Raw genomic sequence first — 15,289 nt, 5'->3', positions numbered from 1 at the left:
CCTGAAAAAGTCAACAAGTGAAAATAAGCACGCGCTGGTGTCAGAGCATAGTACTGTGGGCTGGAATGTTCCCATCTGCAAGAGTTCAGGAGACCTCTCCAATGGGTCTGCAACAGGAATGTGAATTGGTGTTAAGAGTCCCCAGCAGCTGCAGATGCCACGGCCTGCACAGCACAAACAAAACCACAGATACCTGTGCTACAGGAGAATCAGACTGCAGCCAAGATAAATGGATAACTTGTGTTGGAGGAAACAGGATGAAGTTTGGGAAGCAAATCTCAGATACTGTAACTTTTGATGTTATTAACAGTACTAATTTTACAATAAGATCAGATGGCAGGTGTTGATGGCCTTGGGGATTGAAGACACATCTCTAAAGCATACAAGGCTCTGGTAACCATCCCTTCATGTCCTGAGTTTGTCTAAGAAGCATTGCCATCTTACACAGGAGATGCTTTGGGATTATTTGTCCCATTTTTCACTGCAATGCTTCTCCTTTGACTTCTCCTTTCTGTGTACTCCTGGGTCAATTACCACATGCATTAATTCAGCCTAGGAGAAAAATCAGTGAGTGCATTTTTCTGGGCTAGAAGGTATAAAATAATTGTAGCTGACACTGTAAACATTAAATAAGTGAGAGGGAACAATTATGAACCAGATGCAAACAGTGATGAGTACTTAGTACAGAACAGGTCACCTGTGATTTCATGGTACTGGGGCACAACACTGAGCACAACTGGGCCTTAGTTCTGTTGGTCACCTGGTGCCACCACAGTAAAAGAGCCCTCCCAGGAGCTGGCAGTGCATTTGGGGTGAGGTTCCTGCAAGACATTAAGATCCTGCCTAACACCTATACCAGGGTGGCAGAGTATCTGCCACAGTTCTTTTGTTGTTCCATAGCACAAAGCTTTATTTTGTTCTGCAACATATATTTCACACTAGAGATATTTTTTATTTCCTCTGGTGCTATTCCAGCTTTGCATCAGTGTGAGCAGGATCAGGCCTCCAGTTAGTTAAATAACCAATGCAGCTGTTTTGCTGAACCAGCTTCCTGGCTGGGAAATGAATCCAGTCAGCTGTGGATCACAAACACCAGTAATGGAGATTTCAAAGATTTCATACATTAATTTTTCTTCTTAATATTTGAAGAGTTACTTTTCTTACAAAATCTGTTAGGCAGATGTTAGGAAGTAATTACTGTACATGAATCAGAAGGAGAATGCACATCTTATATTGAACATGAGTGGACTGAATAAAGAAACGGATGATAGATGAAAAAAAGCTAAAATAGATCTGAGTGAAATATGCCTGAATTTGCCTCAGGATTATAAGGAGGAAGGAGCACAGGGCAGGCTCCTCTCATGAGCCAGGTGTTCATTGTCTTTCCAACACAAGGAGCCACTGATTTTGTTATCAGCAGCAGAACCATTGAGAGAAATTGGCCCTGGCTGGGCAGGGAGAGTTGCCATCAACGCCAATATCTAATTGCTTTCCAGGCAATTGCATCATGTCCAGTGTGCTGGGCAGAGCTCAAGCATCACAAAACTGAAATACTCTAAAGTGTCCCAAAGAATCCTTAGATCACGGAGCACATGGATATGGCTGATAGGACTGATCATATCAGTTAAACTCTTGTCTCCACTTACAGATTTATTGTAATTTTTATGTATAAATACAAACAATCTTCAAATGATAGTGTCAGGAGTAATAGCACCAGAACAATATGATAGAAAGCAAAACTGTAGGGAAAATGTTGCCCTGAATAATGCAATTGTCCAGGCTGTGGTATTGTCCAGGCCACAATGTCCCATATATTTACAAACCTGGGCAATATTCAGTGGCTGAAAACATTGCTGCTTCCACTGTACAGAGTGCTCTGATGGATAGATTTTGAGATGAAATTGGAATTAGTAATGGTATAATTGGGTAAGCAAAATCAGTAGCATTAAGAATGGATTCTGCCCTCAGCTTGCCTCCAGTATTGAGCCCTGATTTTCTCTGCACTGGTTTCTCCTATGTAAAATACAGAAATCATTCTTTCTTTCTGAAGTACTTTAAAATCTCAGGTTCAGAGTACTGCATTAGAGTTAAATAAAATATGTCAACAACTGATAATAAAAATACTGTGAGTCTTTTCCCATCATTAGCAGTTAATGCCCTTCAGAGATGGGGTTTCTGTAATTACCTTTCTGCCACAATGAGGCTGGAGCAACTGAGGCTGTAATCAAGGAAATGATTCACCTGTACTGTGAAAGCTGCCTTAAGATGCTCTTTAGGAACATAAAACAGACCTTCAGATTGTGCTTATTGTCACACATAAAGTCAATTTCATTCAAAATACAGATTTCACATCAGTAACCACAGCCTTCTAAATTCCATCCAGAGTCTATAACCTATAAACACCACAAACAGAAATGTAACAAAGGAAGCCTTTAAAATTACGAACCAGGCAGAATGTTTAATATTTAAAGTCTAATTTACAATATAAAACCCAATTTTGAGAAATGCTATGAAAGCATCAGGGTTGGGTGCATTTTAGAGCAGCATTTGTCACAAAAAAGAGCCTGAACATTTGGGTTGCCAAGGCAGAAACAAGCACCACAGACTCTTTTCACCCTTATGGGGATTCATCAAGGTTGTGCAGTGCAGCTGTTGTCTTAGTAAAAGAAAGTATCAGCCCCTGGCTGAAGGAAACAGAAACATAATTATGTTATGATGAGCTGGAAAACGTGCAAAGAAAAATTGGAATGCAAAGCGTGATAAATGATGCTTTGTCAATTGCAAAGCAGGCAAGAAAAGCAGGCAGCACAATAACAGCCCTTCTGCAGTCAATGCTTCCAGTTCAGCTACCAAAATAAAGCACCACTCTCAGCGTGGCAGGGTAGGGCTGGCTTTTGGCTGTAGCATTTAGCCCTGGTGCAATAATGCTGGGTTTGTAAGAGTGGGTTATGCAGTCAACCTCAGGAATAAAAATGAAAAAAGAAATGGTCAGGTACTCCTCAAAACTGAGACCATTATTCCTGCTAGAGAAAATTCATAGTGTCATCTTACTCTGATTTTTATCCATATTAAAATTCCAAGGTTTGGACCTTCTCCTTCAGGTTCCTTTTGATTTTGTTTTCTGCCCCCAAAACCCTTTTTCTGCCAAGGTGACCAACATTTTATGAACATTACTATGGCCATGAGCAAGGAAATGCCATTCTGTGAAAACATCATTTAAGCTGTCTGTGCTCACACTGACAAGGGCAGGATTTCCCTTTCTCCTTACACCACTGAAGTTCATTCCAGGGATGAGTACAAATCCAGAGGGAAAATTGGACTGATTATATACCAGTACAGGAAACTTTTATTTAGACATTGCAAAGATAAAAAGGGACAGATGCCTAAAGAAAACCTCTAGATAAAGGGTAGAATGAATAAAAACAGCCCAAACCAGCCCAGCTGAGGGTTTTTTTGGTAGGGCTGCAATGCCCACGTGCCGCAGAGCTGAGGCTGTGCCCTCTAGTGCTGGCACAGCTCAGCCTGTGCTCTTCCCGACCTCTGAAAAACCTCTTCATTCCCAAGGCAGAGCTATTCTCAAACCAAAAGGCTGCCAAAGTAACTCCATCAACCTCCCTACCATGGAAAAAAGCTCTAGGGCAGAATTTCCACTCTCATTTTGAATTTCCTGCCTTTGGAAGATGCCTTCCTCTTAATGCTAAAAATGTCTCAGAATCTGGTACTAATAATCTTGTGGGGGTTTTAGTAAAAAAAACTCAAACAAAAAAACCAAATGAACCACCCAACAAAATACGCATTGCTTCTGTAATGAAAAACAACCAGTTCTCAAATTAGCATCTGTGTAGGATAGGTAATCTTCTATACATCAGTTAAAAAGGCTGAAACTGATATTCAATTAATGTATTTTTAAGTGTGTATTTTTTTTGCTCTGTCAAATAAGCAGCACAGGCAAGATAATAATCACTCCACTCATACAGCTGCTGTTTGCAAGTCACAGATTTATGACTTTTCATTACAGCATGATTTGCAAGTTTTTATTACCTACAAAAAATTAGAACTATTTTTACCACTAATTATTTTTATTTACATGGTAAAATTGCTGTATTATTTGACTGTAGTTTACATCTAGGAGTATTAACCCACTTGTAGCTTAATCTAATAGTTTTATTCCTACTGACTGGGGAAGGTGAGATTACTGAGGGGCCACAAATGAATGGAAATGGAAGCCTGCAAACAATTTCTGTGATACTCATGTATTCCCTGTGCTTACCCTTCAGCCTTTCTCCATTTCACACCAATTTGTGAGGTGATCCATGAGGCTGTAGAATTTTGCAGAACAATCTTGAGCTACTTATAATTCCTCCTGACATTGTTAAGATTAACCTGATCAATACAGTATTTTCCTCTAGTATATTCTCCCTCAGTCTGGTTTGCCTGACACCAAGCTTCTTTTTTGGCTGCAAGACGTTAAAAGAGATATTTTACAGGCAAGTGAGAACAGTTGATCCCAGCCCCCACTCCTGCCTCATCCCCATACATGTCTTGTTCAGGAAAACCAACAGAAAAGCAGAGGCAGATTACAGAAATAAGTAAAGGTGAATGACTGGACTCCATCTAAGGATTAATAATAATAATTTTAAAAACAGCCGAAGAGAAGGGAAAATTCAAATTAGTTACTCTAAACTGACAGCTTTAGTGGCATTGGCTTCTTTGATTTTCACTTGATTTCAATTCTTCCTCTTCATGCTTCATTTCCCATCATTTCCCAGATGTTCTATCGCTTGTGCTGTCTGTTGCTCTCTCCAGCTGCTCCCTGACTACTGTAACTTCCAGCATTTTTCTGGTTTTGCAGCAGATTCTTCCATAACCACATACTACTAATATATTTTATTATTCTGTCCTCCTCCTCTTATGTTTTTTCCTCCTTCTTGTCAGCAAAAGTTCACTTTGTGGTCCTGGTGAGCAGAATCCCAAGTGGTTTGGCACACACAGCCTATCAAATCTACTCCTCAAACAAAACCACTGCTTTAAAACTTAGGGACATGGTGCTGTCAACAAGAGCAGGAGGATCTCATACAGTCTATTTACCTTTGCATGACAACAGGACAGGATCCATTAAAAATTCATTTTGGGAACAAAAGCCTAACTGCAAAGAAAATCCTTGTTCCTTGTTCCCTTACCCTGCTATCAGAGCTACACACCAGCCTGCTGTGCTCTCTCCCATCATCTTCTCTTCTCTTCTCTTCTCTTCTCTTCTCTTCTCTTCTCTTTTCTCTTCCTCTCTTTCCTCTCCTCTTGCTGTGATATCAAGTTTCATTACAGGTATTTACTATGTCATTCCAGCAATTGATCCTTTCCCTAAAATTTGCTTCATCTGAAAGCAAATATCCCTTTTATCTATATTCCTGTGCATACCTTGGGGATCAGTGGAGACAATTAATTAATCAGGACTTGGCCTTTAATAAACCAAACATCCTTTCCTACAAGGATTGAGTAATTGCTGAGTTAGTGTAAAGATTCACCAAATGTGAATTTATTTTTTTATTAGAAGTTGATTTAGCCTAAGCTCTGCTTCTGAAATGTATTTCACTCTACCAAGAAAAGATGTTACAATCTCATAAATACTGCATGCTCAGGCATCCCTTTGATTTCTCACAGGGAGGCAGTGTGCAGCAATTGCTCTGCTGAAACCTGGGTATCAGGTACATGAATTCCCCACACACAATCCAGTTTTCTCCAGTGGCTTTTCATTCACAGTTTAAATTCTGCAAAATGATAAGACAACAAATCAGCAGCTTCTCCTCATTCATTTTCATGTTGCTGACACTGAGATGGGGAAGTGTTTTTCACCCATGGGAAGAAATGTCCTCAAACTCCTGGGGTCTTGGGGAGGCTGGTGAGAAGGGAAGGAGCTGCTGGTTGATTCTTCATTCCAGTGCTGTGGTGAGGACCTGGGCCTGCAGAGAGGGCAGGCTGCACCACAGTTTTGCTGCCTCCAATTTTAGCTACACCGAGGTTAACAGGGCACCAAGGGAATCAGATATCTGGGCTGGCCAGGGCAGGCTCTCAAAGTCAGGGTCTCGCCCTGGTGTCCCAACAAAGGTCGTTTTCCTTGAGATGCTATTTTTATCCAGAAGTTTAAAAAGAGATTTTCTCCTCAACTCCCTCCACCCTTCTGTGGCCCTGGGAACTCTGATATTCCCAGCACCACAGCAGGAGAGGAGCCTGTTCCTGGCATCAGATTTCATGGATGGCTGTAGGGAAGCAGTAAAGTGTTCCTGGCAGATAAACCCTGAGCGGGGGAAGAGGCTTCTTTCCTTCTTTCTTTTCTTCTTAATCCAGTTATTATCTGATCTGTATCATTTAAATAATTATATATGTTCTTGCTTCTACCAACTCTGGAGCTGGCTTGTGATAGCTCTTTAATTCCACCCATTCATACTTAGATAGTAACTGGCCTAGCAAATGGTACAGCTCCAGGTACAGCTCCCAGGGCTCTGCTTAAGAGCCATCTGACCTAAATCTCACTCATTATAAACAACCATAAATGTTGGTTTTGTTCATTTTTTTCCCCAAACAACAGCAGTTACAGGAACATGTAATTTTGCTTTTTCCATTTATAACTAACACTCCCCCCTAGGCATTTAATATAAATGACACTGAAAGATGGGTAAAATAAAATATGGTTTTGATTTCCTTTTTATTTTTATATGGCTCATCTCTGAGGTTTTGCATTTATTGTTATTAGTGTTAGCATGCATTTCTTTCCTTTCTTCAACCTTTTTTCACAGATTTACACTTGATGAGCATGTTGCTTCACTTCAAAAATAAGGTTAATAGCTGCCTCTTCTTAGAAAGGCTTGAGACCTCTAAGCATATGTAGGCATGTAAAAATGAAAGGAGCTGATGAAATGTAAAAGGCATGAATCTGTGCTCAATCAATGCTAACCTCTTAGCAGTATTAAATGACAAAATTCTCTATTGGGATAGCTCTCCTTAAAGCTGGGGAGCTATTTTGGCTTCAGGGAACCTTGCTGTGACAATTTTTATAAGCAAGTATCACATACCACCAAATAGATCTCACATTACAGAGTAGCAGCACATGTATTGCATATAGTCTATAGTGACATAATGATTTATGTGAGTATAAATCATGTGCTGTGTTTATAAATGGCCTTTACCCTGAATGAGGCTGCAAAGCTTGGGCACTTCTCTGATGGTATCGGAGTGAGCTCCCCAGTATGGCTCCAAAGCCTGAAGAGGTCCACATTAAACAGCGAAGTTTGGTGTTGGGATGCCAAGGAGCTGTTCGGACCGGGATGCCCAGGAGGCAGCTCGGCTCCACGGTGTCCTGTCTCTGAAATTCAGCCGCCACTGCCCCCGCCCCCGGGCTGTCTCCGCTGTCCCCCAGCCCGCAGCAGCTGAGCGGCCGCTCCTGTGCCCGATACCGGTGCCCGATCCCTGTGCCCGATCCCGGTGCCGGGGCTGCGGGAGCGCTGTGGCCGCTCCAGCCCAGCGGGGCGGCGGCGGAGCCGGAGCCGGAGCGGAGCCCCCGCGGGAGGGCACCGGGCAAGGGGCGGCCGTGCCTCCGCCCCGGGGCACCGCGGGGCTCCCCCGCTGCCCGCCCAGCCCGGCCCAGCCCAGCCGAGGGTGCGGCAGCACCGCCCGCCCCTCCATCCATCCTTTCATCCATCCACGCATCCATGCATCCGTCCATCCATGCATCCTTTCATCCATCCACCCATCCTCCATCCATCCTCCATCCATCCCTGTATCCACCCGCCCACCGCCCTTCCGCCGCTGTCCCTCTCTCCGGGAGCAGCCCGTGCGCACCGTGCGGTGGAGCCACCGCGCTTCGGCTCCGCGGGGCCGCCGCGCCCGGCCGCTGCTGGAGGATGCGTGTGCGGGGCTGGCGACCTGGCATCGCGTCGGTGCTTGGATCCTCCCTCCTCCCTCTCCTCCTCCTCCTCCTCCTGCTGCTGCTCCCCTCCCTCCCGCTCGCCGCCTGGCAGCGCGGGGCCGGGGAAGTTGCGCTGACACGAGAGATGGCTTCGCAGCGGGGATCGCTTTGAGGAAAGGTCTCCCCCTCCCTCGCCTCCCCCCGGCGCCGCGGCCTCCGAACTGTAAGTGGCAGGAAGGAAGTAAAGTTGCAAACAACCTGCCGCGGCAGGAACTTTGTGAGCTGCTCCAGCTGCATGTGCTCAAGGTGCCTTTGATGTGCGTGCAGCAGCTTCTGGAAAGTGGACTGCAGCTTTCCCACCCGCCGGCCCTCCCTCTCCCCAACCCTTCCCAGCCTCCCCTCCCACCACCGCCACTTCAGCCCGCACACGCAATTTGTTTGAGAAGAAAAAAAAAACAAAAGTGATGAACGAGAAGCGGTGAATTACCCAAGCGACTTTCCTCCGAGAGCGAGCGAGCCGGCAGAGGAGCCGGGGCGAGCCCCGCGCCCGCAGCGCCGGGAGGGACCCGCGGGGCTGCCGGGCTGCGAGCGCGGCTCCGCAGCGAGATGCGAAAAGCCTCCTCTGCTTGCGTTTGACTTGCGATGCCGGCTCCTCTCTAGAATGCAAACCCTTGCACAGGATGAAAACAGGTTCGTGGCGAATTCTCTTGGAGATGTTTCGCTCCCCGCCGCCGCCACCTTCCTGTCTGAGATGTCAGAGAAGATCTTAATGATGACACGGTGGCAGATACCTCTGCTGTGTACCCACCACTGTTCTTTGGAGATGTTCCGCCAGAGATAAATCTTTTATGCAGCTGTCTTTTCATATCTGTAGCGATTGCTGCATAATTTGCTCTTGATTGCAGTTAAAATATTCTCTTTAGGATCCGCTTCACAAAATGATGCAAAATAAACTCAGATGGGAGAAGTGAAGAATAGAAAGCCATAAATGAAGTACTGATGGTGGATTGCTCTTCCCTTCTTCTTGTTCCCTCCCCCGCTTAATGCTCTACCTCTAAATGTGAGCCTTTTCCGAACAAAAACATTTGCTACATTTCTGTTTTAAAGCAGTGGTTTTGGGGGCTCTTTGGCTGTTGTTTTGGGAGCAGCCTCCCATCAGTGGTACTTGCCTTACTGATTGACTTTCTTGAGTGTCTGTGGCTGCCAAGCCCATGAGCTTTTATCTTGTTTCCACCTGTTTTAAAGTATGTCTTGTTTCTTCTAACACCTTGCAGGTCATTCTTCCAGAATGCCAGAGGAAAGTTCGCCAAAGCGGAGTCCTCAGAACATCCCATACAAGGATCTGCCCCATATCATCAATGCTGATGGGCAGTACCTCTTCTGCAGGTATTGGAAGCCAGAAGCATCTCCCAGGTGAGCACTTTCAAGCAAATGTCCTTTCTACTATCACTAGATACAACTCTGTTAATGAAATTATTATTTATAGCTTGACTGGCATTACTGGGCCGTGTACACGGAGCTTTATAGAGCCCCTAAGAGAGTTTTCTCTCAGCTGAGAAAGTCCCTACTGTACCCTTTGGAGAATTTTATTCTCCAAACCTTAACTTGCTCGAGTCAGCCTTGCAGGTATAAACGTGGAGCTGCTGTCATTCCATGCACAGCTGGCTTGGTTGGCAGTTCAATATTCTGCTCTGGCAGGTGGCTGATGCCTATCAGCATAAACAGCTATCCCCAAACTAATAGCACAGGCAGTCAGGGAGGGCACAGATACAGGCTTTGGAATGTTCACTCTTGCTGATTTTCTCACTGTCAACAAACTTAACATCAGCATCTGAGTTCAGTTTCAATAGTAGTAGCAGGGCAACAGGCAGAAGGTTTGACTGCATTGCTTTTGGACTGGTGTTAAATTATTTATACTTAGTAAATGATTCAGGGAGTTCTCTCACTGGCAATTGCAATTTGAAAACTGACCTGTGTAATAAACGCAGACAAAGAATCAGATAGAGAATTTTTTCTAATATTTTGTCATAATTTAAATAATCTCTTTAATAGCTTTCTGTGCTAATTATGATCTGATGTGGCTCCCATAGTTAAGATCTTTCTTCTTCCAGCATCTACTGGCTTGGCATGTATTTGTGCTGCCACTAGTTATTTAGGTATCTACTTCATAAAAATCTGGATATTGCTTAATTGTTTACTTTTTCTGCAAGCCAACAGGAAGAGCTGTGTTGATTTTATATAGCTATAGAACAGTCACAGGAACAAGTTGTTCAATCTGTAGTAGGGAGTTAAACCTTGTCCTTATTTATTGATGACCCAACAGGTTAGACACCATCCTCTGCCCAAACCAGCCTGGCAACTGCTCTGAGAGAGGGATGCAGGACCAAGTTAGCTGGCCTTGGGGTTTATGCCTACAAAACTAAGGGACAGTGGGAATAACATAGGGCTGGGTTAGCACACAGGTAATATAGAGGATGGGCAAGCACCAAAATGTACTGGCCCCAGCGGGGAAGGACTGCAGCCACCCCACCACAGCTCCATGGCCCAGGCTGGGCTGTAGGACAGGGATCTGGGTCAAGATCTCCTGGCCTACAGAGCATTTCATAGTTGCTTCTACTCGCTGCCTTTCAGGAAGGTTTTTGGCACTGATGCATTACATAGTCTTTGCACCAACCTGAAAATTGCCTTTATGGAAAAAATAATGCTATGAAATCAAGGTTCTACAGTGAAACCAGGCTGTTTTGTATTATAGTGGTAATTAATCATTAACTACCCATAACATTTGTCACCCAGTTGTGGAACTGCTTTTTTATCACTTTTAATTTCTTACCAAATTAGTGGTGGGTGGATGGATCTTTGTTCCAGAAATGATAAGTAGCTGAGAATGAAAACTTGGTGTCTAAGTCCTCTGGGTAGTTAATTTTTTAGTGGTCTGTGCACCAAGCAGTTAATTAAGAGTGAACTTGTCCTAGTTTTGTGACAAGAAAAGTGGATGTGATCAGTGTTGCTCATTTACAAGGAGCTCCTGTGTGTGTGTTTGCATGTTTGTGTATAAGGAGGGGGCGTATTGTTTATTATTAGCTCTTCGTGAATTGTTATATGTGAGACATGGTAAGTGACTGAATAACAAGTCAGTGCCTGGATCCTTGAAGTGCTCTTGAAGTGCTTTGATAGGCAAACCAAAAATGCATTATTTTGCCCCCTTTCACTTTACATAAGAAGCTCTGCTTTTTCTTCCTCCCGTGTAGAAGCTCAGCAACTTTCATCTAATTTTAAGCATTCAGCAGAACCGATCTCTCTATATATATGTATAGGGAGAGAAAGAGAGACACCTCAGGGGACTTTTACAGGCCTGTTACAATTTATTTCAAATACTGAAAGCAATTCTTTCAATCTTCTAACTCAATTGTTGATTCAGGTTCAAATCTTAACGCTAATGAATGATGCTATAACCGTCAAATGGTGAGATCTTTCATTGATCCATTATGTGCCTAATCCCAGCTAGAGCTGTGGAAATACCTCTTCACTGCAGATGCCCAAAGATTATCATTGACTTGTCTTCTATTAGAATAGAACTTATCGCCCTTGATCCCTCCCCCAGGGAGGGGGAAAACCCAGGATGTCTGCCAAAGGAAATATTAAAAAGTAGCCCCAGCCTGGGCTTGAAGAGCAGACAATGGCCAGGCAGTCTCTGAAAGTGGGGATGACTGACAGACACCACCCCTTGGAGCTGGTGCTTCTTTTTTATCTCCTCGAACAGACTCATAAATGTGGATAAAAGTCTGTAGCAGATTAATGTGTTATAGCATATTTTAAAAAAAACACAAAAGAACAACCACCAAAAAGTATTTTTTCAGGAAGATGGAGAAATTTTGAGAGGCATTACTGCTTCATGCTCACAAATGCCCAGGCTCTGATCCTGTGTGGTGTTGATCTGACTGATCAGCCCATACTGGTGCACATATGGAAGCTTTGTTGTAAGTGCCACTGAGGCCAAGGTTGTCCTGCCAGTGAAAGGCACCTATTGTGAGTTCCTCAGCAGGGTCTGCTTTGTTTCAGAGAGGGATTTAGGTGATTACTTCACAGGAAGCTGACACACAAAGGCACTCAGATGTCATAATGATTAGATGGGGTAGATGGAGTAAGGAGTAATGGGGCTAAGGAAGAAGAAGGACAGTGTTTTCCACTTGTTTTTGGCGTGGGAAGTCACTCCCCACAGCAGAGCTGAGCGCTGGGTGTCTTCTCTTGCTGCCTGCTGGCAGCAGTGCAGGTGCAGCTTCCCTGGCCAGCAGCCCTGCAGGCTGCTCAACTTGTTGAGCCAGTTCCATCTTAAAGTGTAATCAAGTGGTCTCCCCTTGCTGAATGCAGCAGAGAAGAAAAAGCAGCGTGTTATGGTGTTGTTTTCATGTTTTGTGCCAGCAGCAGAACTTGTGGACCATGAAAATGGGTAACTCTTTGGCTCCAAGTGCTCACTGCTGAATGCAACGCTTAGGGTCTGGGCAAGGCATGGCACTTTCAGGTCTCTGTAATGTTGTTTGAAGGAATTAAATCATTAGAACCAAACAGGGCTGATCTCATCCCTATAGCATGTCCCAGTAGCCAAAGAAACCCTATTTAACAGGAAAGCAGTCACTGTGTAAACATAAGCAAGGCTTAAACCTCTGTCACCACCCTGAGCACTCAGAGACAAAATATGAGGTAACAGGAGGTGAGGAATTAAGGAACCAAGTTCTATTCTCAGCTCTCAGACAAAGCTGCTAAGAATAGGTGCTGGTGAGGAAGGGGAAGGAAAGTTGGGAGGAGAAGTCAAGACATTTCCTTTGAGGCCCCTGAAGGGCCTGGGGAACTTCAGAGGTGACCTTCTTCCTCTGTGGTCTTGGTCCCTGCAGCCTTTTCTGGATGCTTCCTCCATTCCTGTCACTACCTAGATAAGCACAAATAGCTTTTTGTGGGGCACTTTTAGCCCCTCTTCTTGACCTCAAGTAAATCCTGTGAGATTTATTGACTCAGAGTAGTTTTTTCAAAGGTGCTCATAGCTGTAGCTGCCACTGACTTCAGACAGTGATGCCCAAGTCTCTCCTGGCAGATCAGTCACTTTAAGCCGGACACGAGACTCTTGAAGCTAAAGGATGCACTTGAAAATGTGATTTCCAGACATGTATGAATGTGAGCTTCCTCAGTCACCAAAGAGAAACCTTAACCTGGCTAGTTAGCATGGTGCTTGAGTGTCTCTCAGTGGTCTCTAGGTGGATTTAGAGGGTTGCCTGGATCCCCTGTGGCTCTCTGTCCGTGGGTCACAGAGGCATTGCTAGGCCATTGTTAACTTACACTGGAATGGGTTGGCTCAACTTCAGACATGGTGAGCACAGCTTAAGTAAACAGAGCTGCAATTGTCTGAGTAAACAGTGGCTTTCTAAGAGTTCTTTCAGTTCTACACCTGAGATGTGTTTAAAAATACAAAATTAAACAAACAAAAGGCACCCACTTCTCTATTTACTTTTTACATTTCTTTTACTCTTTGAAGAACCCCTGCCATTCTTCCTGACTTGTTAGTAATGCAAGACCAAGCCAATAAGGAGAAAACAGATTTCTCTGTTCCCCAAAGATTTTGCAGATGTGCCTATGGTGCAGAAATACAAATTGCTTTTGTATTTGAACTGGCCCTTAAATTGTAAATATTGCTTGATGGTTTTGGCATCTCATTACCAGCATTTCCATGCCATTTCCAGAAGAACAGCGCAGCTCCCAGCATGAGCAAATGACAAAATTGAATTTGACTTTCAGACCTTTCCAAAGTGAATGAATAAATAAATAAGTAAGGCAAAGTGAAGTCAGAGCAAAAGAAATCAAGTCACTGATTATAATGTCTTTAATTATAGTGTATTGTGTTAGTCTCTAGAAATATTTCAAGCAGTTTCTAATTCAGCATCATTCTTGAAGAACACTTTGTTTGTACTAATGAGGTCAACTCAAAATTAAAGCCAAATCTGTAGGATGCAGAGTGACTTATGTCAGCACAGTTTGCTGTAGGATGAATTCAGCTCCCTCTGTTTTTCTGATCACACTGCAAAGGGAAATGACAATGATCATTGTCAAATCAACATTCCAGGCTTTGCTTGCTGTATTGCTACTGCCTGAGTTTCTAAAGCATCCCTTCTTCTCATCAGCTGTGTATGTGTTCCTTTAATGCCTCTGGTATCTCTGCTCCATGTGACTGTCTTCTTCACTGTGAATGGGGGCATCCTTTTATGATTCCTTATGTGGTTCCAGAGGATGGGCAAATTAGCAAAGCAGCTTTGTGTGAGAGGGACTCTGACAGACAGGGGAGCTGCTTTGCTTCTCACTGCAGATACTTCCAACAGGCTTCTTCAGTATCATAATTTTTTTTCAGTCCCCACAGGAATGCCCACCAAAAGCAAATCTGCCTTGTATTCCCCAGAAACCAAGGGAAAAGGTGAATAGCAAATGGAATAACAATTGTAATTAGTCTGTCCCTTTTGCTCATTGCCCTGTTAGGATCGGCCTCAGAGCACAGGTGTACAACTTTGTGACATCAGTGTCTGGGAACAAGGTGACTTTTGGAGTTCCCTGTTGTGAGTCTCAAAGCAGCAATATTTCATCCTGAAGGCAGCAAAAAAAAAAAAGAAAAGTCAGTGTTGGTTCTGTGTGCCACCTGACGAATTGGAAACATTGCTGTCCAGCATGGTGAATATAAGAAGCAGAGGTAGAAATAGGAGAAAAGAAGAAAAATGGCCTAAATATAATGTTGTAAAGATAATTTTTCTGCTCTTTATTCTGCCAGAGACTGAAGGATAAGCAAACCTGGCATCTGTAAAACAAGCAGTTCATTTGCTTTTAATTGGAATACAAGTGTGATGATCAGTACTGGCTTTGTGCCATGACTCCAATGGATGCCCAAGTTGGTCACTCAGCATTTAGAGATCTTTAACCTGGGCAGACCCTCCACTGGCCTCTTCTTCATCTCATCAAACTGGGAATGCCCTGAACCAGATATTTGTTGGTGATGACACAATAACTGAAGCAGACAACTCAGTGATCATAGCAGGGTTCCAGATGCAAGAGCACTTTACTTCACTGCTACAAGGAATATACGGGTTGAGTGAAAATAATAAAAGAGCTGCACACAGTGCCTTCCATCAGTTTCTCTAGCACTCCTGGAACATCCCTTGGGAACACACAGCAGCTCTTTTAGATCACTGTGGATACAGCTACAAGAACTGGCTGTACAGCTGTTCTGGCTGGAAGAGGCTATTTTTTCTAGATGTCTGTAGCAGAGGAATTGGCCTTGCAAGTTCCCTTCAGACTGCTGTGACTTTGTCCTTTTTAAAGTCAGGGTGAACATCTGACCTCTTTGTTCTTCTAGGGAAA

The 15,289-nt window shown here is 43.9% G+C and overlaps 1 protein-coding gene and 1 long non-coding RNA gene across 3 annotated transcripts in view; one reads left to right on the top strand and one right to left on the bottom strand.

Moving 5' to 3' along the window:
• Positions 1–1,630: 1,630 nt before the first annotated feature.
• LOC128939795 (uncharacterized) lies at positions 1,631–7,360 on the bottom strand. The gene is made up of 3 exons (XR_008483257.1): positions 7,182–7,360; positions 4,271–4,457; positions 1,631–2,959 (listed from the first exon to the last, which is right to left on the bottom strand). It is a non-coding gene; the product is annotated as an uncharacterized LOC128939795 (long non-coding RNA).
• A 373-nt stretch (positions 7,361–7,733) lies between these two features.
• MGLL (monoglyceride lipase) overlaps positions 7,734–15,289 on the top strand; it is a 59,666-nt gene continuing 52,110 nt past the window's right edge. The window contains exons 1-2 of one of the 2 annotated variants that reach the window (XM_054280980.1): positions 7,734–8,123; positions 9,175–9,313. In XM_054280980.1, coding sequence (XP_054136955.1) covers positions 9,189–9,313 — 125 coding nt within the window. In that variant the 5' untranslated portion in view covers positions 7,734–8,123; positions 9,175–9,188. Of the gene's footprint in view, positions 8,124–8,460; positions 8,591–9,174; positions 9,314–15,289 lie in introns of those variants that run through there. The other variant, XM_054280979.1, reaches the window with a different exon arrangement.

This window comes from Melozone crissalis, unplaced genomic scaffold, assembly GCF_028551555.1.
Source record: "Melozone crissalis strain CALT ecotype California unplaced genomic scaffold, PUWL_Pcris_2 ptg000029l_1, whole genome shotgun sequence".
Lineage (NCBI taxonomy): Eukaryota > Metazoa > Chordata > Aves > Passeriformes > Passerellidae > Melozone > Melozone crissalis.
Note: the sequence above shows the minus strand (reverse complement) of the source record. Positions and strands in the feature narration are given on the sequence as shown.